This window comes from Anguilla rostrata, chromosome 9, assembly GCF_018555375.3.
Source record: "Anguilla rostrata isolate EN2019 chromosome 9, ASM1855537v3, whole genome shotgun sequence".
NCBI lineage: Eukaryota > Metazoa > Chordata > Actinopteri > Anguilliformes > Anguillidae > Anguilla > Anguilla rostrata.
Window position 1 is genome coordinate 40416402 of NC_057941.1, and position 25901 is coordinate 40442302.

The 25901-nt window shown below is 40.3% G+C and overlaps 1 protein-coding gene across 1 annotated transcript; it reads left to right on the forward strand.

Annotated features, from left to right (window-relative positions):
- Nucleotides 1–19747: 19747 nt before the first annotated feature.
- Nucleotides 19748–24978, forward strand: LOC135263760 (uncharacterized). Its single transcript, XM_064352119.1, has 2 exons — nucleotides 19748–24359; nucleotides 24427–24978. The coding sequence occupies exon 1, from the start codon at nucleotides 19944–19946 to the stop codon at nucleotides 20877–20879; it is 936 nt and encodes a 311-aa protein (XP_064208189.1). The 5' UTR covers nucleotides 19748–19943; the 3' UTR covers nucleotides 20880–24359; nucleotides 24427–24978.
- Nucleotides 24979–25901: the final 923 nt, after the last annotated feature.

Below are 25901 nucleotides of genomic sequence, written 5' to 3' on the forward strand. Positions count from 1 at the left end.
AACATGTCTGGGACATTGGCAAATTGACAAATTGGCTGTGTAATCGTATCGTGCTCGCCCGACTTTAGAAAAGCAAGTCAAAATTTTTACTTGAATATTGCTGTCTTTTCCTCATGATTGCAGCTATAAGGATAGGCATCCAAATACAAATAATGAAAGTGATTCTGATTAACCCAAAATAAAGCTCTTACTCGTGTAAGGCCCACGGGAACAGGCATAGAGTGGAATTTCCTCTCTGACTGTCGTAAAGCAATTCGCCAGGTGCAGAGTCTGATATTGTCGGGACAGAGTGGCCCGTAAGACCTTGGCATCTGGTTTTGCGACAGTTAACAGGTGACACCTCTTTTCTATGGTCAAGCAATTCTAAAATTATCCCAACATCCTGGAGGTTTCAGATGGCAAGTGGTAGGGTCGCAGGGTGGAAGTGGGGCAAGTTGCTCAGGACGGTTGAGGGACAGTCACAGTGCCCTCGCCTGGTGTCGCTGGGTAACTTGTCTCCCAACCTTCATAAGGAGAGAAATTTACTCACGCACACTTTTTGTTGGGAAGTAAATCCCGATTTGGGTCGAGTGCATTGATACACTACACTATGCGGTCTTGATGCACTGTGGAGGGACATTGAGAGTTGACGGTTGGTTCATGTGAAAGATTGTGCAGTTGTTTCATGTTTTTCGGAGTTTTCATGACAATCACGAGAACAAATATTCATATTTGGTATGGTTTTTATGGTCTCTGTGCGAGTGATGCTCTGGTTTAGGTTTTAAAACCAGCAAACCTGTAGAAAATCTATTTTAATCAATTTGTAAGTAAACTGTATTTTTGGGACACTCCTCCTAGTAGCCTAAATCCATCTGTCTGATCCTGTCTGAACCAAATTCCAATCTTCCCCCTCCAAGTACATTTATGGTTTTATGACCCTTTTGTGGCGACATCCACCTGCCTGCGCTGGGTTCTTATAGGAGAGGAACAGGGCCCTCTGGGAGTCTGCAATCAGACTTCCCACACAAGACTCTTTCTGTGTGTAGACTGCTGTCAGGTATGCTCATCTTTATCTTTGATTGTTAGACTATTTTCTAAATTCTGTAACTACAAATTGACTATTTTAAGTGTATAACCTACCTGACATTAAAACTGTTAATGACTTGATTTGTGTGGTCTTGGTCAATGTTTCGTTCTTGTAAAAACCTTCTAAGTCGGTTTCCCCCAATTATGACTAGGGAACTGCCCGTTGGACTTGTTTGATCACCAAGTTTTCAGTTAAGGCGGGACCGTCAGCAGAACCAAGTTGATCCTGGGATGACCAATATTGGCCCTTTCGGAGTCCCTGAACCTTAATTAGGTTATACTCCCCATGAGGGAAATCTCACAACCGCTGTGTCGTCTGCAAACATCTAGTTAAATTGTCGTTACGGGCGTATCCGCGGTGCGTACCGGGTGAAACTGCGTTGACCCTCGGTGTAGAACTTCAGACGAACTGAGGTCCATTCTAAATCAAGCCTAAATTCTAATTTGGAACATAACTTATTAATTAATATGGAGTCAGATTATCACGAGGGTAAAACCTATTAACTGTTACGCTTTCTTGCTGTGGTCATGGATATATTTGATGTGTTGTTCTGCGCATTTGTGAATATTCTGATGCTCCCATTGGGATATTGACAGTCCGGCGACAGATCGGATATATCTCTGATGACAGCATAGCCCCGTTTGCGAACGGAGAGTAACCTGAATGCTACTGATCCGTTTCGGGCCAGTTTTAAGCGGGATATGAAGCAGCGCCTTCATATCTAACCCGTGGCAACGGAACCAGTGCATTCTTAATTATAATTGTGCCCTGTTCTTACGAACAGAGGAAAAATAACTAACATCTCCGGTTTTGAATCACACCAGCCAAGGGAGAACACGCGGTGCCTTCCCCTCCAGCTACAAACCCTCATTGGTCTAGCTGTGAGGTGTTTACACTCGAATAGCCATGGCCCGGAAAGACCTTCTATGGGATCACATTGTTGAAAGGTACTGATCAGGAGGAGAATAAACTAATTTCAAATGCATTAAATGTACCATGGATCACTGTGAAGATCATTCTCATAGCCTCTTTGTCAAGCCCCTTCTTAAACAATTATCCCATTTGTACCACCTCAGCAATCTAAATTGATAATGTAACCGCCACTAATTAAACACAGACGATGATTGACATTGATGTTTACAAACAACACTCGTTAAAATTCAGTTGTATCACTTACAACCGTGGACATGCTTCATTTTTAAGTTTTGTACAGGGGCATGATAGGTCTGGTTAGACACAGTGAGAAATTGTTTTATTACTTTAAATAATTTTTCATAAAAATTATCTATTTGTATTATCTAAATGAGCTAATTATCACGTGAATACTGTTGGCAGCAAGGTCACTTTGAAGGTGGAAAAAGGTCTGACATGATTTATATTGATTTCAGGCTTTACATGGCAAAAACCTGCAATTTCAGTAATGGAGTGTAGACTTTTTATTTCCACTGTACTGTTGTAACTTCTCTCTTTTGACACAGGATAATGTGACTCTGGTTTGATACTGGGTAAAGCTATCTTCAAAATGAGAATTCAATTCTTTTTTATTTTCAGCAAATACTAAAAAAATTACTACAAAGTGTTTATTCTTTTTTTCATATGAACAAAAATAGTCTGAAATGCAATTTAACATGAGTGCTGTTTTCCTCTTCCATCAGAAACACAAAAGTGTGTTCATAACTGTCTGTACTGCGGGGGCAAGATGCTCTGTTGTCAGATGAGCTACAACAGTTTTTTGTACTCATTTTTCTAAATGAAGGGCATATGCAATGGGCTTTTCAATGGCTTATCAGTACTGCACTGCATAAAGGGATAATAATGAAATGTGCTCACGTTGCAATATTAAATTGTAATTACCAGAATCGCCCCATGAGAATGCAGCTTGTTCAGATACAACAGAAATGACACGGGTATCCAAGCACTGAAGTGACAACCTGTCAATACACAACACAAAGTGACATTATCTAAGGCTGTACTGTTCAGCTCAAGATAAGGGGTTATAATAGGGATGTTCATAATAGGGTTGTTTAAATTTGTATATCACAAATTCCCCTACAGCGAGTGGATGATTGCACAGAAATGAAGTGGACATTCCACTGCAGTCATGTATCTCAACAAAAACAATTTCAACATACAAAAATGACAAGTACAAAGAACTGTCTATTGCAAAATCTAGGCCTGCCATTGATATCAAAATGAGGCCAGGTTACAACAAACAATATTAGTTATCTTAGCTCACACAAATTAAACACGCTCTAGTCCAAAGCAAAGCTACCCAATGTTTCCCAAATTATTTCATGTAACTCGGGCTGTGCTTTTTCATCTTACCATCTCAAGACAATGTGGTCATTCACACGTGTCGCATTAAAGTGTCAAATGTCAATCATTTATAGTGGAAATAATCTGCTATTCAGCTTTGTTACACTAAAAAAATGTAGACAGTTGAGACAAGGCAAAGCATCCCGCTGGCAGACAAGAAGACGATTGCATCTACACTGTGGGAATACCAGAGGCTGCGGAGTGACCTGAAGTTATGGTACAAACCACCTGATCTACAACCGGGCTTCCACACCAGAGCACATTTTCAACCACAGGCCCCTGGGTAATCCATCCAGAATGCGGCCGGCAGCTAGAGTAATAGGGTGTGGTATTCATTAGAGGGTGTGGCAGGTCCTGGACATTGGCCGGTACTACCTAATGATTACCCTCAGGTGCACTGGCTGCAGAGTAACCCACCTGTAGTCCAGTAAGACAAACTGCAAATTCATGCAGAAAATCTCAGCAATTCAGATCTGAGGCAACAGGGCACAGCCAGTTCAAAGGTACAATAAACTACCCAAACTCAGAGTCTGTGTAAAAAGAAAAGTGGCTGGAGGACAAAGATAGAACATAAGAAAATAGAACAGTAAAAAAAAATTAAAAATAGTATCAACTAAAAGTTTTAACAATCAATCTTGTCAATAGTTTGAAATTAATCCTTTATATTAATACTTTGTGTAATTTAAGATTTGGTCATCTATATTTTTGTCTATAGTTACATATGTGTGGTTATAATTTGTTTAATAGCTACATTGTTTTCTAATTTATTTATTTTTGAAGTTATTCAAATAAAAGTGTTTAAAGTTGATAGATATTATTTTTTTATTGGACAAGCCTTTGCATTTAATCAATGGGAACATGTTTGGGGCTACTTTATTAGACAATGCACGTTAAACATCTCTTATTTTTAGTCTGTTTACCATAGATAAAAATAACAAAGTATAAAATAACAAGGAGAGAGTTGGTATGATCCATATAATCACATTTCTATATGTCTCAGGTGGGGATTGAACTCACAAACTTTGCATCCCCACCAATGTTCCCCTAAAATGATAAAATGTTGTGATTTTCAATAATTCACCATATATTTCTAAATTGCTACATCAAACCTCTGTCAGAAAAATACTAAACTCTTTCAATTTTTTCCTTCTTCCCCCTTCCGCCCTTCATTTATCCTTCTTTCCCGCCCGACCGATACTGTTGTTCCACCGCCCCCAACATACAAACAATTGTGGTAGGTCTGTTCAGTGTACAGTACTCCATTAAGAACACTTTCATTTAAAAATATGACAAACACTTTCATTTACTTGTCATTCATGGTCAAAGAAAAATGCCTAAATCCATGCTTATGTGTGTCTTTGAATGTATGAATGTTTGCATGTATTTATGTTTATGCATGTCTCTCTCATAGCCTACATTTATATGCAATGCTATTATCACTTTCTCATAACAACCACAGTACAAAAAGAAATAATATATCATGAAAATATTTTTAAATGGATTGTGGTACTGTAAGTGTTTTTAATGGGATACACATTAGACCTACTAATTGTTTGTATGTCAGTAGATGATCTATAGGCATAGCCAGCATTAATTTTGAAACTTGGCAGTAGCAAAGGTTGCTACAGGTTCCTAGTTAAAAAGTAGTTAACACTAGAAATGCTACAGCAGTCAATTTTACCATTGTCACTTTTAGAAAAGTGATAAACCTGCTGTCATAAAATTCATATTGGTCCCCATTCATGCCTTTTTGTAAACATATGTATTGAACATTCGGAAATCATTTTGAATATCAATATTGCATTACGAAGGAAAGTTATAAAAACTTACTTAAATGGCCATGTGCAGTCAAATTCACCATATCTTTCCTGTATGCTTTATCATTTTGATTAGTAGCATCATTGCGAAATTACTCCAGTAGTAGCCAGCTGCAGCCCCACTAAAGAAGTAGTCATGTAGCTGTCTGAATCATGCATAGGGTTGGGTACCTAAACCCTCTAGCACTATGGTATCGGTTCCCATATGACCGGTACCTACCAGAAGGAATCGCAGATTTTTGTGGTTCATGTAAAGCCACCTTCACAAACGTTACACTCGCTCTTTCAACTTAGTCGGTGGCAGGAGGTACTGTTAGCAAGCTGGCTAGTGTTAAAATCAGTCAAATTGGCAAAAGTGGAACTGCGTAGTGTGGCTGTATTTTGCTTAAAAGGATTCAAACAATGGGACATGTCTACAATAAAAAAGATGTTCTTTAATGTAGTTGTTTGCTTGTTATTTTAATGAAGGTAGACAACCAGTTCAGGCACCATACCATTTCAAAAGTTATCATTTTATCATGGGCATTGTCAAAATCTAAACAATGTCCATCCCTTGCCATGAAATACTATTATGTTGGGTTTGCCTGTAAAATGACAGAAAATGCATTTCAATAATATAAATGAGTTTATCACAACGAGAATACAGCTGTATTCATGGCAATTATTGGTCAGCAATCAAGCAAGCTAGCTTCCACACAAAAAAACGAAACAAAGGTGGTGACCACAAAGTATTGAAAGCAGGTTCTGTTTGCTGAAATGGCACTACATATGCACTTCCTTATATGTCCAATTTGTCCTGTGTATCCGAGTATCCTGCAATTGGCTACTATAATCAGATATAGTTATTGGCAGATGTCGTTAAATGTCCAATGAGGAGAATTACTGGAGCTGTTGTGATGACAGCAGGAAAATCGGCAGGATAAAAGGAGAAAACACAAAATAACCCATGTTTGGGGCATTCTTGTGTAGATGTGTGAAGTTATATCTGAACTCTGTGTGTTTCCATGATGTCAGAAGGTACAGTAGTTAATGTTAATCTTAAGGGCTGAGAGTCTGTCGTCATTGTGGTTATTTTTGTAGGAAACCCTGGAAAGTGCTGTATAGCCCCGCCAAGCTGTTACTTGCAATGTCATAGAGATGTCATACCTGCAATTCCAAGTTAGAGCTGTAGTGCAACCAATTTGTTGCTGTTAATATGTACCTCTTATCGATGTCTTGTTACAAACTGATTGATGTACAACAGATGTTGGTGATTATATGTGGGTTACAACACATGGATAACATTTAAATGGCTTCTAACACTAACCATAGCCATTAACTCCACTCCAATTGAAGTCTGTACCTACTGTTTAAATAAATTGTACATAACGTTAGAGCTTGAGATTTACAATCATACTTAAGATTTAATTTAATTTCTGTAGGTCATGAAAGTTAGAATTGCTCAACAATGGCTTCTAACCTGTATATCTCATGCTGTCTTTTATTCTTTTTGGGATTATGTGATTAGTCTGAGTACATAAGAGGAGAAAGACAATGCTCTAATAAAACATGTATAATTACACTAACAATTCACATCTTTTTCTTAAAGCTAAACATTGAATTGTTATGGTATATTTAACAGTATATCAGATCAATCGGGTTTGTTTGGTTCGGCTAACATTTAGTATATACATTTATTCACTATCCTTGAATTCTTGAAAGAGGTTGATGGTTTTAAATGCACCTGTTGATTCTGTCAGTGGACTCCGTGGTTTGCGCTCAAGTCAAAATGGTCAGAGGGAAACTTAAATTGTCAATAATTCTCCTTTTAATTGGGTCTATTGGCATGTAGAAAAGGCGAGATTGTGAAAGACAACAGAAACAATCTTATTTTTCAAGGAAAATCAATTTGAGAAGAAAAAAGGAAGAGGAAGTCTTACCTTGTTTTGTTTTTAAATGCTTAAAGGAGTCAGCAGGAAGCAGGCAACATTGTGTTAATGCTTACTTTCACTTTTGAGAGATCTGATTGAGAGATGACTTGTGTTATATGAAGCATCCCTTGGTCTGACTGACATTCACCAGTATGAAAGTTTGCCCATATATATCACTTGAAAAGACAAACATTTTCTCAAGTATCAATGTATGTTTCATGGATTCTTTTTCAAACAATGATGGTCCCACCAACATTTCACAGGCAATACAGATGGTCTGAAAGATTAATGAGCAAGTTTGCCATCTAAAGAAAAATATAAACAACTGAAAAAAGGAAACAAAGGACACATCAGTGTATATTATAGATATATGAGTCCAAGAAACTGAAAAACAAAAAATATAATGAAATCTTCATCATGTGAGAATAGAAGAGGCTGTACATTTCATCCCAATATGATGCAAAGGATTTAAAACAAGGTATTACTGTTAAAGATATGCAAGTTGTACACAATACAGATCAAGCAAAAACATCATAACCCAGCTGGTACAGACATGATATGCAGGTAAGAGTCAAGTTGCACTGGAACATAACCAGTTGGCACACAAATGACATGTAGTTTAGAGTCAAGCAGCAGTGGTACATAACCAGTTGGCACAAAAATGACATTCAGTTTAGAATGAAGCAACATACTCATGTATGCATGCTATCTGCAATGTATACTGTGCACGAATAGAAGGTACACAAGCCAAGCAGCACACATGAGAACAATGGAATTGTACAAGGACATTCAAATGAAAAGCAAATTAATACAGTGCAAATTTTGCTTTCAACCAACAGACACAAAGTGGACCCACATACTTTCTTGTGTCAAAAATCAATCCATAATCGTCTATTCCCGTGGTCATGGGCAGTACAAAAAATCGAACTTTCACCTCAGCTTTCTTATCATGTAAATATGTTCTCACATGCAAAGTGGAATAATAAATAATAAATAATGAGTCTCATCCACAATTCCTGAGAGGAGAAAAAGAATATGGATATGCCATACATAAAAAATGCCATTCAATGCAGTCTTTAATAAATTGAGCCGATTTCTCTGAGCTGTGTGGGCTAAATACACTTGAGACACAACAAAATACAGTATATTGCATTTGTTTGTTGAAAGCAAGATTTTAATGCTTTCAACAGGACAGTGTGCATATTCTCTGAAGCTGAATGAACAGTAAATGCATTGGCAATGAATCACAGCTGCTAAAAGTAAATTCGAAGACAAAAAAGTTATAATGGCCATTATCAGTTTCAGACCCTTCGGATGTGCCAAGTGTTATCAGCTGTGATAAAACAGACAGAGATACATTCTGGGTATAAAAACACAACTGTGAGCAATGAGATCTCTGCTAGCAACATTCATTTATGATTTATCATGTTTTATCACTGACAAAGTTTACTCAGGGGGAAATTTGACATTGATAACTGCGATAATATCAGACAGATGTAGCACAAGAAAATTCTGAAAATGGGACTGAAACTCACCATTTTAATATTGAAAATCAACCACAGCTTCATACAGAGCAGGACTGTCATGAAACAAATGATCCCTTCCAGTGTATTTCCCTATTAGCATGTTTGCAACCTGAAGACCTCAGACCTCAGACTATTTTTTTATTTACATTCTCTGCATTGTTCCTGCCGAGAGAAATAAATCTTTTGGCTTTTTAAAATTAAAAATTGAGACCATGGCATTACCAGGGAAATTTTATGGACAATAAAAATACATTTTCTTAGCAACATAAACAAACAATGCTGTCACCAGGTACTTATTTCAATGCAAGGTTATTCAGTGCAAGGCCAGTAATGCAAGCTACATTTTTTTTCTGCTCAGTGTGTCACTGAAATGGTTTTAGCCTCTTCAGGCAAGTCAACACAGCTCTGTAAATGAAAGCCAAAACAAAGAAGAATAAAGCACAGATGCATAATAATATCCCTTTGCAACTAGACAATCATGAGGTAGAGAAACCGGTGTGAACTGATGAAGGGCCAAGGTTCAGCAGACCCTGAGAGGCATACCACCATATTGAGAGAAATAACTTCATGATCCCACTTTACTCTGAACATTTAATGCTGCAGAAATGTGATGACCTGAAGATATACACCATAAAGGTGAAACAGTAGACTTTCCCACATTAGATTGGTCCACACAAATGTGAACTATTGGAAAGTAATCCAGCTACAGTATTTGAGAAAAAGTCCGTTTGAATTCCCCAAACCCCCTAAGTGCAAACGCTGCAACTTTCTTACGCCACCAAACAGTGATAGTGAGGAAGACGTGGAAACTGAAATGAAAGGAAATGTTGACCCAAATAACTGATCAAAAATGAGTACAGCTAAAAGCTTAGCTGTAACCACTGTGGGGTTTGTTGAATTAGCCAAAGGCATCTTTCTAAAGAATTCCACAGCTTCTTGAAAAAGAACAATCTAAGCTGGTACAGTACATACACTGCATTAGGACACTCTGTATCTCATATTCTGTGCAATTGTCAGGAATGTCAAAGTTTGTTTGATTGTTGGATTAATGGATTAATGGTTGTTTTTGTATAACATTGAAACACTGACATAGACTTTCAGGCCAGCCTTAACCCCTACACACTGCATTTGTAGCAGAAGTGACATGGTTGAAGATGAATCTCAGAATCTGGACATATCAGTTCCAAGGAGGCTTGTAGGGTGGTTTTCAATAGGTTTATAGAGAAAGTCTGACCCAGTCACCCATGTGTTTGGTAGATGAGAGGTGAGAACAGTCCTTTTTTTGCTAGATTGAGCTCATTGGATGATATTTGTATCCTCTGCCTGTCGAATTGCCACTAAAAAATGCTGGGCTCTGTCCAATTGCTTATTTAACTTCCTTGCATCCTTTTCTTGCTTCCTTAGCTACACCCATCTGAGGACTCAAGGAAGGGATGCGAAGAAAGGAGGCAAGAACAGAGGAATGGAGACGGGTTGAAAAATGCTTCCGCAAAGGATGCGCTAGTATTTCCTTGCCCAAGCATCCTTTGGGAGCCTGCAAGATCCTTGCTCTTTCAAGGAGCATTTAACGGGTTAATTGTCCTTAAAGACGATAGCCCTCTATTAATTTCGAGGACCGAGGAGACAAGGATGGATGAAATACGTGATTGGAAAGAGCCCCGTGAATGCCATGTTGATCATCTCTGACATTCAGCTTCAGGGTTCAATTGCCTCACTGTAAACAATGTATGTGTCTGTGCACTGGCTGATCACAATGACTGGAATGATGGTCGCAATTAACTGGAATGTTATGAGCCTGACTCTGATACATGGTCAAAGGTCATCATGCTCACCTCTGTTGGGGTTGGGCTTACCTTCATCTGCAGGAGCCAGTGGCTTAACATCTTGGTGCATGATCACAGAAACTGCCTTTCTTGTAGGATAGACCTTCCTTCAGTATGGTGTTCTTATTGGGTGCCAACAGTCTGCAAGCCAAACTCCATTGAAAGCAAGAGCCAGGATTAATCTTTGTTTGTCTCATTAATAAGATGGCAATGGTGGATGCATTCAATACCATACATATTAATTAATAAAGTAATTTGATATTGTATAAATCACAATTACATACTGTAATTTTATGAGTATAGATAGACAGCATAGATAGTGCACTGCATAAAACTATGGATATATATGGATTTTTATAAATAAACTGTTGCTGTTATGACTGTGTGACAAGAAAGGAGAAATGAAGCGCTTCCACATTAAAATAAGCATTCAAATCATGCTAGCTAGCAAAGTACATCACAAACAGTGAGCTCCATATTGTTTGAGACATAGCCATATTTTTTTCTTGATTTGGCTCAGTACTCTGTAATTTTAGATTTGTTATCAAAGAATTCATATGCTGTTAAAGTGCAGATTCTCAACTGTAATTAAATAACATTGATATCTTTTGGCTCCACCATGTAGAAATTGCACTTTTATATATAAGCCCCCCCCCCCCCCAATCTGCATTTTAACCACATATGAATGGTATGATAACAAATCTAAAAATAAGAGCCAATTCATGAAAAATATGCCTTTGTCCATAACATTATGGAGCTCACTGTATTAACTTATGTAATATAAAGTGTAATATATGCAAGCAGTGATAACAAGTGTAACATCTGTCTCATGCAAAGTTATAAAATCTAACATCATCGAAAACCTCTCTTGATATATGTAATATATTATTATAGAAAAGATGACACCTACAGACTACGCTATGCACAGGAACAAGTCTGCTACTGATGAGGATTGACTTAATGAATATACTTTGTTGTTTTACAGTTCAGGTATCACAGAAGCAAGGTATGTCTTGCTTTGATTATAACTGCTACTAGGGGGAGCCAAAACACACAACTATAAGTACATGAGAAGATATGTTGTATGCAAGTTATTAGTGCTCCTGTAAAACTAGGACTTTCAAAGGCTAATGACACTTTATATTTGTAGTAAACTATTTTTGTGTACTAAATATTGCATTGTGAGCAGATTTTTAATTTATGTTTAGGTTTTACCTGCTTTCTTTTATGACAAGCAAAGTCAATATTCCATGCAGAAAAACTCTCTCATTGTTCATATTTGCCCGTTTTAAGAGGAAAATGATTAAAGTTTCTTATCAGACACACACACAAATCTCACAATGTTACATTACCACAACAGAGTCTACAACCCATGGAAAACTTTGAAATGTGTGGAAAAGTTCTGTTATTAGTAGCTGTGCTGTAGCTTAACCCCTTCGCGAAGATGCCAAATCTGGCCAATCATCCTGTCGAGTCCTCTCAGCAGACCAAGGAAATTAGTGAAAGGTAAATTCTACTTGGATGTCAATAAGTTTTTTTTTTTTGTTTCAAAAGAGTAAACATATTGAACCGCTTTACAAGTCATGTAGGAAAAGTAGAAAGAAGCAGAGGCTTGACACAGTGCTGGTGCTCTTTGGACTGTAAATGATAAGCCTGCTCCCATTATTATGCACTATTACTTTCCACCAAGTGGTAAGAGATTCATATGGACTGGACTAAAAAAACTGAATACCAAATCTCTGAAAAAATGAAAAAGAAGTAGTTTCAAAATGCATATTTTGTCATGAGGAGGACAGAAGAACATAGTCACATCTTGTAGCTGAATTCTTGTACCTTCCTTTTTATTTGTTGGTTGGCCACATTGAATTGAGCATAGCTACATAATTTGGTTTCTGGTATTGAGATACTGAAATAAAAATCTTGATTCCCTTTAAATCTTGAAGACGGGTCATTTTGGTTTGTTATAGTTTGGCCCATCCAACACAGCAGGAAGACCTGAGCGCTTATAGATTTCAATAATGTTTTTTGTTCATCAGTTTGCAGTTAACTCCCCAGCATCAGGGAAGCTAAGTAAAAGAATCCCCCAAAGCTTTGCTCTAACCTGCAATGTAATGGGCAGTGATGCTTCACATTTTAAAAGCATCTCATAAAACTGAGTACAGTGCAGAGAGGAATATTTGTGAAACAGGAAGGAATTCAATGCAGCTCCCACTTTGCAGGTTGTTATTTTTATCACAAAAACATCTTCTGATTATTCCAAACAGAACTAAATTAAATAGGAACAAATATAATACCCACTTAATCTTTTATCTAAAGTGTGGCCAAACTACAACACATTTAATTGAATCCTGGATTTTCATTATCATTGTGCTAGTAGATAGAGTGTAGCATGTCTACTCAGTGTTTCTATGACAAAATATCTTTTGTGGCAGTTCCCCAGGTGACTAGGGGATGGTCTGCTGGATTGAATAGAATTAATGTTGCATCTTTAACCTTTAATTAAGCTTTAAGCTTGTAAGCATACTATGCTTTGGCTTAGTGTGTACAACCAAGACAAAAACAAAACCCATGCCTTTGGTTTTGCATTATAGTTAGCTATAAAATAATGAAAACAAAGGGTTTAGTTTAGTCGGGCAATCCCCAATGAGGGGATTCATTGTGCAGGTATTATTGAAGGTTCTTTATTGAGGTGGAAAATGATAAGATAATTCCTGGGGCCTGGGTCTTTGCTAGTTTCAGACCGACGCAGTTGTCATTTTCCCGTCCAGTGCCCACGTTGTTTAAATAGCAAATGTACTTGCGCCCATCTGAGCACCCATGGGCGTGTTGGTCTTAAAATGAGGTGTGGTCAGGCACATTGTTGGCGCATTGCTATCTTGAGGCAGCGGAAAGCGATTGCACGATTGACCAACAAAAACCTAGTCAATGGCGCAGTATTTTACTGTTATTTTAAGGGTGCATTATTAAAATAGTAATATGCGCCTACATAGGCGGGTGCACAACGTGCGATATTTAAAAGAAAATACATGTTATAATGGTTAGTCATAATATTGGTAATATAATATAAATATTATATATATCAACATAATATTCATAATATAATATTTGGTGGAAACCTGCTGTTGCCGTAGATGGTCTGCTCACGCGCTTTCACTTCGCGCACGAGCCGATCCGTTTCCTCTGCAGAGAAGCGTTCTTTCCTACTACTTGCCAAATCCGCCATGATAATAGCAATCCGCCAAGGTGCAAGTGCACCTGGCTTTTAAAGGGAATGGGAGATGACACTCTGATTGGTTTATTTCATGTTACGCCAAAACATGCCTATGATTAATTAAGAATCTAAATATAACCCTTTGAACCATGCGCCTTTACTTTGCACTCAGATTATCCGCTGTTACTAGCAAAAGTGGATTTTAAAATAATTTTTTTAAAATAGGGTTAGAATTAATTTGTTTTTATTTATTTAAAGTTGTTGTACATGTTGTGGCCTACATTTGCGAAGTTTGAGTCTTTCATGGAGTTCCTGTTGTCACCGAGCGCAGCAAGCTGTGTTATAGTTACCATACAAAACTGCTGAAAAATCAGGGAAAGCACTAAAAAGACACTGAACTGCCAAAAAAGACAAAAAGCATGGAATCTGTGACACCTGCAACTGTTGTGACAAACATCCAGCCATAGAAATAATTACTCTTCAGGGAGGTAAAAGATGACCTAGAACCTCCCACACAACGTTCCCATTCTGTCCTGCCAAAAGTCAAGTCTTGTATCTTTACTATCTCACGTGTGGATCATTTCAGTCAACAATTGCTGCCACAGCTGGAATATCACAGTCTGCATTTTGTCTTGCGCTGACTGTAGTACTGGATAGACTCTCACGTCACACCAGAAGATCAACGTCCCCATTTCCAATGAAGATATTCATTGATAATCTGGTATGTTTGCCTTTCTTGTTTTTATTTTTATTTTTACCCGTTACGGCTGGAGTGGGTTTATTTGCATTCATTCAGTTTTGTATGGTTAAATTTTTAATCAGTCTGGTCACATGATATGATCACAATAAAAGTTGATATGCTTCTCACGGCAAGAATCCAACAAACAAAATTCATAGTCATTTTTAGTCCCAAAAATGTGAAATTCTCTGGAGGAATTATCATTGTTGTCTGTTTCACCATTGCAGACATGCTGAAGGTATTGTGTACAATACCTGTGTAGATTCTCAGGAACAAAACAAGCCCACCTATAAGATTCTCTGACCAGTACTGGCCAAGCGGTCTCTCAGTATAGCCAATGGAACCCACAACGCCTGACATGGACCGTATAACTTCTGCCTAGTACCCTGCCAGCCAGCGGCAAGCTATTATAGTGATGACTGAAGCATTTTATATTTAAAAGAATTATGTTTCTAAAGGTGTATCTGTTCTTTGGCTTGCACTTTGTTCCTCTTGTGTACCAAACCATAACTTTTTCAATGTGCATGCTGAAAACATTATTCATCAGTCTCCACATTCTTAAAAATATTTTGCAATGGCTAAGTCTAAACAGAAGACTCAGAATTTGGACGCTTTGGACAAAATCACTCGTCTGAGTAAGTATTTCTGAGGAGGACAGTGAAAACAGCTTTGAATTCATGCCAGAGGGCATGTTCAATAAAGGACTTGATCTCATTTTATATCAGTGAGCATCTAAATACATTCTCAAAATATGTATTATTATTATTATTATTATTATTATTATTATTAAGTACTCTTATAAATAAGGAGTAGGCATACTGAATAATAATAAAAATATTTTGAGAATTGAGAATATTTTGACATGTTGATGGGGGTGGGGTATTTGATAAGAACTTCAATCAATGGACCTTAATCAATGTATTTATTTTCTACAATCTTGCAGACCTGCTGTAGCCAGAGGTTGCTAGAAGAGAGAGGTAAAGAGGGGGGAGAAGGAGATGGAGAGATGCTTCATCCATGAGAATATAATGTACAATATATAGAATTTTACACCTCTAAAGACCCATAATACAATTTGGTTAAAAAGTGTCCTCTTGGAGTGTCCAAATGGCCTTTTTGGAAACCTGCCAAGACAGCTTAGACAAAACAATGCAGAATGCTCATTTTTAGTGGTATTGTCATCAAATTTAAACCAGGATTTTCCAGCCTTGTGGGCTGTGGCTGAATTATGTTTCTAAGCCCACCAGGCACAGCCACAAGCATCTGTATCCACTCAAAAATATATCTTAGACGAGAACAAAAACTTCCACAGTATTTGAGCTTCTGTTACTTTGTTTCAGTAAAATTTAGAGTAATTCTGACTCTTGGAAAACAAACTCCCCTGAGTTACTTTTCAGAAGAGACCAGAGGATTATGCCTGCAGTCAAAAGGGTTCAGAAATAGTTTTATTTGGGGTATGTCATTTTTAGGCTTGTGTTAAAAACGGGGGTTAAAAGGCATTTCACATATCTAGATTAACATGTCAACAGTGTAAACATCATATAGTCATCCACATTAAATGAGCATGTTATTCTCATCACCTTTCCATATTTTCAAATTGGCTTTGAGGTACACACAGCTTGACTCAATCTTTTTATGCAATGCACAGGTCAGCTTCTGGGAGAGATTTCATATTGAGTTATCCCAGCAAATATAATGTTTGTTAAATCATCAATATGTCTACATCAACCACACCTACTCTCTTTGAATTATTATCTGAGATGCCAATTACAGTACACAGAGAGCAAAGGCATCCATTGGATAAATGAAGTGCTTTCTTTTTATTTAGAGTTGTTCTGAACCCAGTTAGCCTGAAATTTGCCTGAAAAGCCGAATTGTTGACCATGCCTGTAGTCACTGGTAAACTGATTATGATTCAATAATGAGGCTGCAAGGGGGTGAGACTGACACCACCACAATTTGAGTACAAGTCAAGATGGAGACCAAATATGTTCTGGCAAAGGTACCATTATACTGATTGATCCAGTAGCTAAGGTTAAATATGAAGATAATCACTGGATAAAATGCTTTTTATTTAGTTGTAACACATTACATCTAACTAAGCATTTTTGCGGTCTGGGGTACAGTATTTATTGAGTCCAAGCACCAACAGAATTGTTCAAGGCTGAACAGAGACATCTGAAGTAGCAGCACTGGCGAGTGTGAAGACATGGTGAAGACAAGCAGATTGGCGATGACGCACCCTCGGTAGACCCAGTCCCACCAGGTGTAGGCGTATTGGGCTGAGCGTGTAGAAGCGCTGGTCAGGATCCTCATGGTTTGTTTTGCCAGGTTGACCTCCACCTGAGCTTGATTCAGATGGTATGCAATCTCCTGGATCAACTGCTGGACCAGTTCCAAAGCCTCAGTGACAGTCTGTGTGCTTGTTGCATCGATGACGCACCACTGAGTGTGCAACACCTGAATAGGATTAGCAAAACCATGGAGAGTTTGTACATTTATAAATTTGCCATTATTGACGGATACAGGTTTCAGTGCGTTATCCATACAGATGATCTAGCCAGCAGTTTCATAACAACAGGAGCATGTGGTAAACAGAGTGTTGTTACCTCTAACATATATATACCCAGTGATATGGTCCCACCGGATGATTTGGTTCTTTACTGTATAAAGGGAAAAGTGGCGTAGAACCAATACACCTTTGACATCATTATATGCTTTGGAGGAGAGTGTGTGCCCAGCTACAATCTCCTGCATCTGCATTCTAAATTGGGGAGAGCATTTGGAGGCAAACATAAAAAAGAATACTGTCCCAGCCTGCATACATACCGTTTTTCAATCTCCAAAATATAATATTGCACTAGCAAACTGCCTTAAACCATGGATTTGGAAAAAATCCCTGAGAAAAAAAACATCTCATGACTAACTACTGCCATCTCAATTCCACAATTAAGGATAGATATTCTGTTATCCCACCATATTAATAGTCCCATAACTGAAAGCACATAACACTGCAAGAAGTTGCTTCAGTTTTTGGAGGGTTGAAATTTACAGAAAAACTGTAAAAAATTGGAGGGATATGAAATTACTTGAAAAAGTGATGCTGTGAAGGTTATTTAATACTTTTAAACGTGTCAGACCCAATAGGAAAGCAGTGCCTGGAGCCAGAGAAGCCATTGGTGGCAGCAGGTATCTCCTTAGGATGATAGGGCTCCCCTGAGGAGAAAGTGTAGCCCAAGGCACCGATTGAATCAAATGTTTGACTCACCTGCTAATAGCACATTACAAACTGAGGATGAACAGGAGCTGCCCCTGAGAGCCATCAGACAGAGGTGTGATATGCTATCTGTGGGAGAGCCAATCCGCTCCTTAATCCCAGTTTCTGAGCCAGCAGGTATTGAGGAGAGGGATTTGCGGAGGGTTAAAATGATGTCTACAGTATCCTGAACTGTTGGACAATGGAAGGTGTATCATTGTGATTTTTTGAGAAATTCAATATCATCAATATGCACACAAGAAATTCACACACACACACACACACACACAAACAGTGAGCTCCATATTGTTTGAGACATAGCCATATTTTCTTCTTGATTTGGTTGTGTTCTGCACAATTTTGCACATGTGATTAAAGTGCAGAATCCCAGAATTTATTAAAGGATATTTTTATACATTTTTATATGAAGAAATGACTACACTTTTTAAACATAGTCTCTCCATTCAGAGTACAGTATTGTTTGGTAAAAATGGCTTCACATATGTTTCTGATTAGTCAGGTGTGTTCTCTTGCTCCCTTAGTGCTTCCTTAGAGCTTTCAGTATCTTGTCTTGATTTTAGGCCTTTGATTGCCTTTGGAGTCTGTTATTGGTGCTTGTCAAGACGAGGACCAGAGCTGTGCCAATGAGAGTCAAGGAAGCAATTATGAGGCTGAGAAATAAGTAAGGGATAATGACCAAGGGGCTGTCCATTATGCAGTCTGAACGCCCAACGCAGAGGTAGTAAATTTCCCTCCACAAGGGCATTCAGACTGCATAATTCACAGCCCTGAGATCATAATCCCACTTATACATACATGACACATACATTATCATCAAAAGATTTCTTTCAAAATATGTGATTCTATAGCAATAGAAACGTTACTCCAGAAAAAATGTATTAAAGAAAATATCCCAAACCCTGTAACACTGTGCAACAATTGTGTCTTTCTAGTGCCTCTCAATTAGACAGCAAACTAGCTTTATCCTTGGTTTGCCATCACTTATGTTACCTTGCTAATATTAAAATTTAGTTGGGATTTCAGTCAAAATTGTCTCTGAGCATGCTTGTTATCTTGGATAGCTAGCTAGTCAACGATTTAGTTATATTCAAAACAGAGGCTAAACTATAAACATAATCATTCTCAAAGATACGGAACAAAATGTGTCCCGTATGTGATTTTAATATGGAATGCCTATTTTACTTTCCAATTACGGGATGGTTGGCAACCCTAAATCAAGCTACAACTAGACTAGCCACTCTCTACAGTGATTCTTGGGCAACCAGATGATTATGCTTGAGTTGGAAGTGGCTGGACACATCCCTTAACACTGCTGAAAATGTGCAATTGTAACAGTTGGCTTGCTAGAAATTTACGACAAAAAATTATCATCGACATTCATTTTATCGAGTCAGTCCGTTGATGCCTATTAATATAGGACCATGATTAAGTCTTTGCCTGCGCTACTTCATAGGTGAGTGTTTATGGAAAAATAATGCACACCTCCCAGCCAGTCAGAATTAAGCATTCACCCAAGCCATTGTTTAAGAACAAAAAACAGTCAGAGACATTGGCCAAGCCACAGGGTTACCAAAATCAACAGTTTCAAACATCACTAAGAGCAAAGAGAGCACTGGTGAGCTCAGTAATCGCGAAGGGCCTGGCAGCAGCAGCAGAATGAATTAGGGATGCAAATTTCATGCAATTCTTTTAATCAATCGTCGATGCCCATTAATCGGCTAATCACGATTAAATGATAAGCTTAAAATGTACTATATAAAATGGCCTATAAAAAGAATGTCTCAAAATATGCCTACCAATGAGTTGTATATGTTAGAGTGGTTTTATTAAGACATGCTCAAACAATCATTAAAACAGGATTTGCATTGTTTATTAAGGCCATAAAGGCAAAAAACAAAATTATCCAAACACGGATTCACAGACTGAGAAATTTGAAGTGGGCTGAACTGCCACTGCGATGGTGACAAAAGATACTGCTGATTTATGCTGCTTATTAAAGCTTAACTATGTAATAAACAATTGAACCACTTTTGTCTTTGTGAAAACCACTAATGGAGCATCGCGTAGTTCTGGCAGGTCACGAGAGTCAAGCTCTCCGGCCGAATCAGCTGATGGCTCAGCTGAGTGATGTTTGCCTATCACAGTACATTCACTAACAGGGAGGTCTACTTAAACAGCCTCCCTCTACTCAATAGGCTGCTCCTCCTGCATGCAAGCGCTGCACGTAGCTAGCTCAACAATACGACACCAACCCGGAGATGCGACTATTGACAGTAATATCAATACCCGTCATTCTTACCTGGCTTAAATATACGATGTCCACCGCCGACCAAGATGAACATCTCTGGACAGAGGACGATGCCGTAGAGACGCAACCGCAACCAGACGACACAACCAGACATGTCCAGGACGAAAACTCCACTTCCGTCCGTAGGAGCTCCCGCCTGGCAACCCACAGCCCCTCCAACCGAAGCGCTTCTAATTGGCCGGTGGAGAAAATCCTGGAAGCCCTATTCCGACGTGGACTGCACCCTCCCCTCGGAGCCAGCCACAAAGAACTCTTCAGTTTCCTGATCGAGAAGGTTCCCGATCTGGATACGGCCACAGCCGCAGAAGGCCCCGCAGCCGCACCATCCGCCCCCAGGAAAGCTACAGCAAAACGCAAAAACTGCACCCGCGCCCCCGAGTTCCCTGCCACAGCCACCGCCCCCGCCAAAAGGGCAAGAACACAACAGCCGCCCAATCCAAATAAGCAAAACGAAGACCCAGTCCTGGCCGCCTTGCACAACATCCAATCTTCCCTCTCCCAGATGGACGTCCGTATCCAAGCACTAGAAGCTCCCTCTTCTACCTCAGATCCCCGCTCCGCTACCTACTTCCAAGGGAACAACAGACCCGACATCTCCCCGTCCGCCGTCGATGACGTCAGCTACGCGCCACCTCCTACCGTCATGGCACCGCGGAGGACGCTGGCAACTGCAGTCCCCGCGGCCCCGGCTGGGGTGCCCTTCATTCCTCCAGCGGCTGCCATTTCTCCCCAGCTGCGAGCTTCCATCCTGGCAGGTAATAACATCAACTTAGCAAAAATATTGCTGTGCTCGGAGACCAGTGACAATCGCATAATAGACTGCGGGGACGTTTCAGTGCTGCTTAAAGATAAGGCTTGCCAAAAGTCTGACTATGGCCGAATTTAATACAGCATTTGGAGTTTACAGAGACACAATATGCGAAATCAATCCCGAACGCAGGAAGGAACTGGACACTTACCTGTCTATTATTTCTGATTTAGCCATGTCGTACGGGGGGACCTTGTTTTATGAATATCATAAGTCCTTTTCCGCTAAAGCGGCTATGTACATTCAGCGTTTTAACCAGAGGCTTGAATGGTCCGTGGTCGATTTGGCCTTAATTAGTAGGCATTTCACGGGACATCGCCCCCTCTCCTGTACGGTGTGCGATTCATTTACCCACACCACCAGCTTCTGCCCCAAGGCGGCGTCACTGTTCCAACCCGCGGTCCAAAATAAAACAAAACACGAAGGAAGCGGGGAAATCAAGGTGAAGACCGCCCTTCAAACCCCGCTGTGCTATAAATTCAATGAAAATTTCTGCGCATTTCGTAACTGTAAATTCATACATGCTTGCAGCTACTGCGGAGACGGGCATCCCAGGTCTGTGTGCCCCAGGCGAATGCGCCTTGTAAACAAGAAAAAACATTAAAACCATCCACGCCTGTCAACATTCCAGAGCTGGGCAAAGCTCTGAAGCATCATCCCAACCGTTGTTTTGTCAATTATTTGATAACCGGGTTGATTCACGGGTTTTATGCTGGTTTATCCTTTCTCCCTAAAGCGTCCTATGTTTGCCCTAACCTTCGGTCTGCTCTACAGGAACCAGGAATAGTAGACGAACTGCTCTCACGAGAGTCCGAAAAAGGCTACATGATCGGTCCATTCGATAACTCGCCATTTCCGCTTTTTCGTATTAATCCCATAGGCGTGGCCACGCGTAAATACTCCGGGAAGAAACGCTTAATAATGGACTTATCGGCCCCTCACAACAATGACATCCTTTCTATTAATAGTCTCATTCCATCGCAACAATTTTCACTATACTACGCCACAGTAGATCACGCTATCGAATTCATAAAAAAAGCCGGTAAAGGCGCCTGGCTCGGTAAAGCCGACATAACGGACGCTTTTAAAATCATGCCTCTTCATCCTTCTCAGTGGCATTTATTCGGCGTAATGTGGCGTCAAAAAATGTATTTCGCGGTCAGGCTCACCTTTGGTTGTCGCAGCAGCCCTCGAATATTCGATACATTATCAGAAGCACTTTGCTGGATACTTTTAAACAACTGTAAACTACCTTTCGTTTTACACCTACTAGACGATTTCCTAGTAGTAGATTTCCCCCATTCCCAGCCAGATCGCTGCATTACAGCTTTAAAAAACACATTTAAGGAACTGGGCGTTCCCCTATCGGAGGAGAAAACTAAAGGCCCCGCTAAAACCATCGAGTTTTTGGGCATTATCCTGGATAGTGACCTCATGCAGGCTTCCCTGCCATTGGAAAAATTGGTCTGCATTCGCGAAGCTATTAAATCTGCGGCGGACGCGGAATCTCTTTCAAAAAAGGAGTTGCTCTCATTACTCGGGCATTTTAATTTCGCAACGCGAATAATCCCTCAGGGACGTTCCTTTATCTCCAGACTCCTCGACCTTTCAAAAACCGCAAATAACTTGCACGATAATATCACCTTGGACGCAGGTTGCAGATCCGACCTGCGATTTTGGTCTAGGCTATGCGACAACTGGAACGGTATCTCGTTCTTCCATAATGACCAGGTAGAAACATCAGCCACCCTTAAGTTTTTTACCGACGCAGCACCTTCAATCGGTTTCGGGGGTTTCTTCAATAATCAGTGGTTCGCAGACGCATGGCCTAAAGAGCTGCAGTCAATGACTTTAAATGCCCACTCTACAGCACTGCTCGAATTATACCCCATAGTCGTCGCATGTATCACTTGGGGAAGCCTCTGGCCAAGGAAACAAATTTTAGCCTATTGCGATAATGAGGCAACGGTGAAGATAATTAACAAAGGGCGTTCATTCGTCCCTCTCATCAATAGGTTAGTTAGACGCCTCACTTGGATCTGCGTCACGAATAATTTCACGCTCCGCGCCGTTCACATACCAGGCCTCAATAATCGAATTGCTGACTCCTTGTCCCGATTTAAATTCCAGGAGTTCCGAACCCTGTGTCCAGACGCCGCACCTTCCAGCCTGCCATGCCCAACCTTCAACCAAACGGTGCTAGACTAAATGCCTCCCTGCAAACATATCTGTCTTCCGCCTCCCACTACATGAGATCAGGATTGGCCAAATCTACATTAAAAATGTACGATTCGGCATGGTATCACTTCTCCTCCTTCTGCGCCGCATTTTCAGTAGCCGTTTCGCCCATCAATATATCAATCGTCTGCGCCTTCGTAGTTCACTGTTTTGAATCTAGAAAAATGCAGCCTTCCTCCATCAAGACACTCGTAGCAGGAATCCAATTCCATTTAAGATGTATGGATCCCTCGGTTGGTAGCCTGCTCGGGGATCCATCCCTTCGTCTGCTCTTCAATGGCTTGATGAAAAGAAGCCCTGAAAGCATAGACAAACGTCTCCCCCTCACTATCTCACTAACTCACAAACTGGTATCGCACTTAAGACAAGGGTGTTTTAATCCTTACACAGATTCACTTTTAGAGGCGGTATTTCTGACTGCCTTTTACGGCTTTCTTAGATGTGGGGAATATACCACTCGCACTGAGAATTTCGACCCGTCCATCGATCTCACATACTCAAATTTATCTTTTGGTTCACAGTATTTTATTATTCACCTCAAACGCTCAAAAACCGACAAAAATGCTAAAGGAACTCCCATCATTATTGCGCAAACTGGCACTGTTTTTTGTCCCTTCTCTTCCATGGCACGGTACCTGCGGTGGCGTACCCACGCGAGCCCGGACGAGCCTCTCTTCGCCACCGACAAAGGGAATGCCATGACGAGATCACAGTTTGCTGCCCGCCTTCGGCTAGTTTGCCAATCCTGCGATCTCTCTCCGGAGCTATACACCGCCCACTCCTTCCGCATCGGGGCATCGACGACAGCTGCTACGCTCGCCCCAGTCTCCACTCTGAAAGCCATGGGGCGCTGGTCTTCTGATGCTTACGAACGTTATATTCGTCCGGGCGTGGACGAAATAATTTCAGTTCAAAAAGCTATGAGCTCAGCTGCATAGAGTAAAGCATTCAGTTTCGTCATACGTCTAATAATAAATGTTTCGTAAGTCCGGCAACGAGTGAGAATTCATTTACACTGATGCAGGTAGTAGCATATTTCCCCCGGTTCATTAAATCGCGGCGCTCGGGGGAAATACCGACAAGCTGTCGGTACACATAGCCTAATATTACTAGCATATCTCACGTAGCATGTTCCCCTGGTTTATTAATTAATAACACATCTAAGTATTGGCTTCAGGGGAACGTCCAACATGCTGTTGGTACACATAACCACTGATCCACAAAAAAAATTTTTTGACGGCCTCAAGCCGAAAGGCTCGACTGGACGAAGGGCTTCCTCCAGGTGGTCGTACACATAGTCATCATGTCATCATTGAACATGTGCTCCACATCACTCCTCTTACTGCTGCTGCGCTACGGCTCCTACGCTGCTGCGTCACTGCCACAGCGTTCCTGCTGCTGCTACTACTGGCTCCTCCGGTAGGCCTATGCAACGAGTGAGGATTCATTTACACTGACGTAGTCGGTAATATATTTCCCCCGGTTAGTTCAAATCGCGGCGCTCGAGGGGAAATACCGACAAGCTGTCAGTACACATAGCCTAATATCATACCACACATACTATGTTCCTTTGGGTTATTAATTAATAATACATCAAAGTATTGGCCTCAGGGGAACGTCCAATATGCTGTTGGTACACATAACCACTGATCCACGTAAAAAAATAGACGGCCTCAAGCCGAAAGGCTCGACTGGACGAAGGGCTTCCTCCAGGCGGTCGTACACATAGTCATCACATCAGCCGGAGACACTTATTAATAGCATATCGGCATATGGTTGTTTTGGGGTTTGGCTGCTGGCCTCCCGTCCTTATCCACGCGGGCTGCGTGGTTGGCTGGAGAGCTCCAGAACAGAGCCATACCGCCAAACATAACTGTATTGCCTTTATTGTCAATAAAGTTCTACTTGATGACAGTGGTCCTGACAGAAATGGAGCATCGCGTAGAGTCAAGCGCTCCGGCCGAATCAGCTGATGGCTCAGCTGAGTGATGTTCGCCTATCACAGTACATTCACTAACAGGGCGGTCTACTTAAACATCCTCCCTCTACTCATTTGGCTGCTCCTCCTGCATGCAAGCGCTGCACGTTGCTTCGTAAATCCCCTCCACCACCCCAGCTCCATCCCCATGCGTCAAGAATTTGCATTCTCCATTCCTATGTGTTAAGAATTTGTATTGCTCCATCCCTATGCATTAAGAAATTGCATTGCTCCATCCATATGTGCTAAAAACTGCTTTGCTGCTGGACCTGTTCTGTGTGTACACCTCTAGGGGGGTTTGGCTGCTGGCCTCCCGTCCTTATCCACGCGGGCTGCGTGGTTGGCGGGAGAGCTCCAGAACAGAGCCATACCGCCAAACATAACTGTATTGCCTTTATTGTCAATAAAGTTATACTTGATGACAGTGGTCCAGACAGAAACGCAGTCTTATAATGAAAAGTACACATCGATCTATTCAATAGTGTAAATCGTATTCTGCAGTGCAAGTGGTAGGTTATTCATTTAACAAAATAGTATCAAGTTCCCCACTTTGTAAAGTACTCCACTTGATATTCAAAAAGGTACGTAAAGGTAAGTAAAGGCATAAAATAAAATGAAGTGCTATGAAGCTATATTCCTGAAGGCTGTAACAGATATAACAGCCATAAATTGAACAACACATCCTATATGCCATTACCTAACTTAATACTTATGAATACTTAAGGAATATGAGCATGTCTACGTCTGGTGTGCAGTCTGCTTTCGTCCCAAACGTTATGGAGCTCGTTGTATGTACCTATGTAATGAAAACATCTTTGATTTGTTATAAACTAATACTAATACATGAGAGAAATACAATTAAAACTTGAGGAGTTTGTTATATA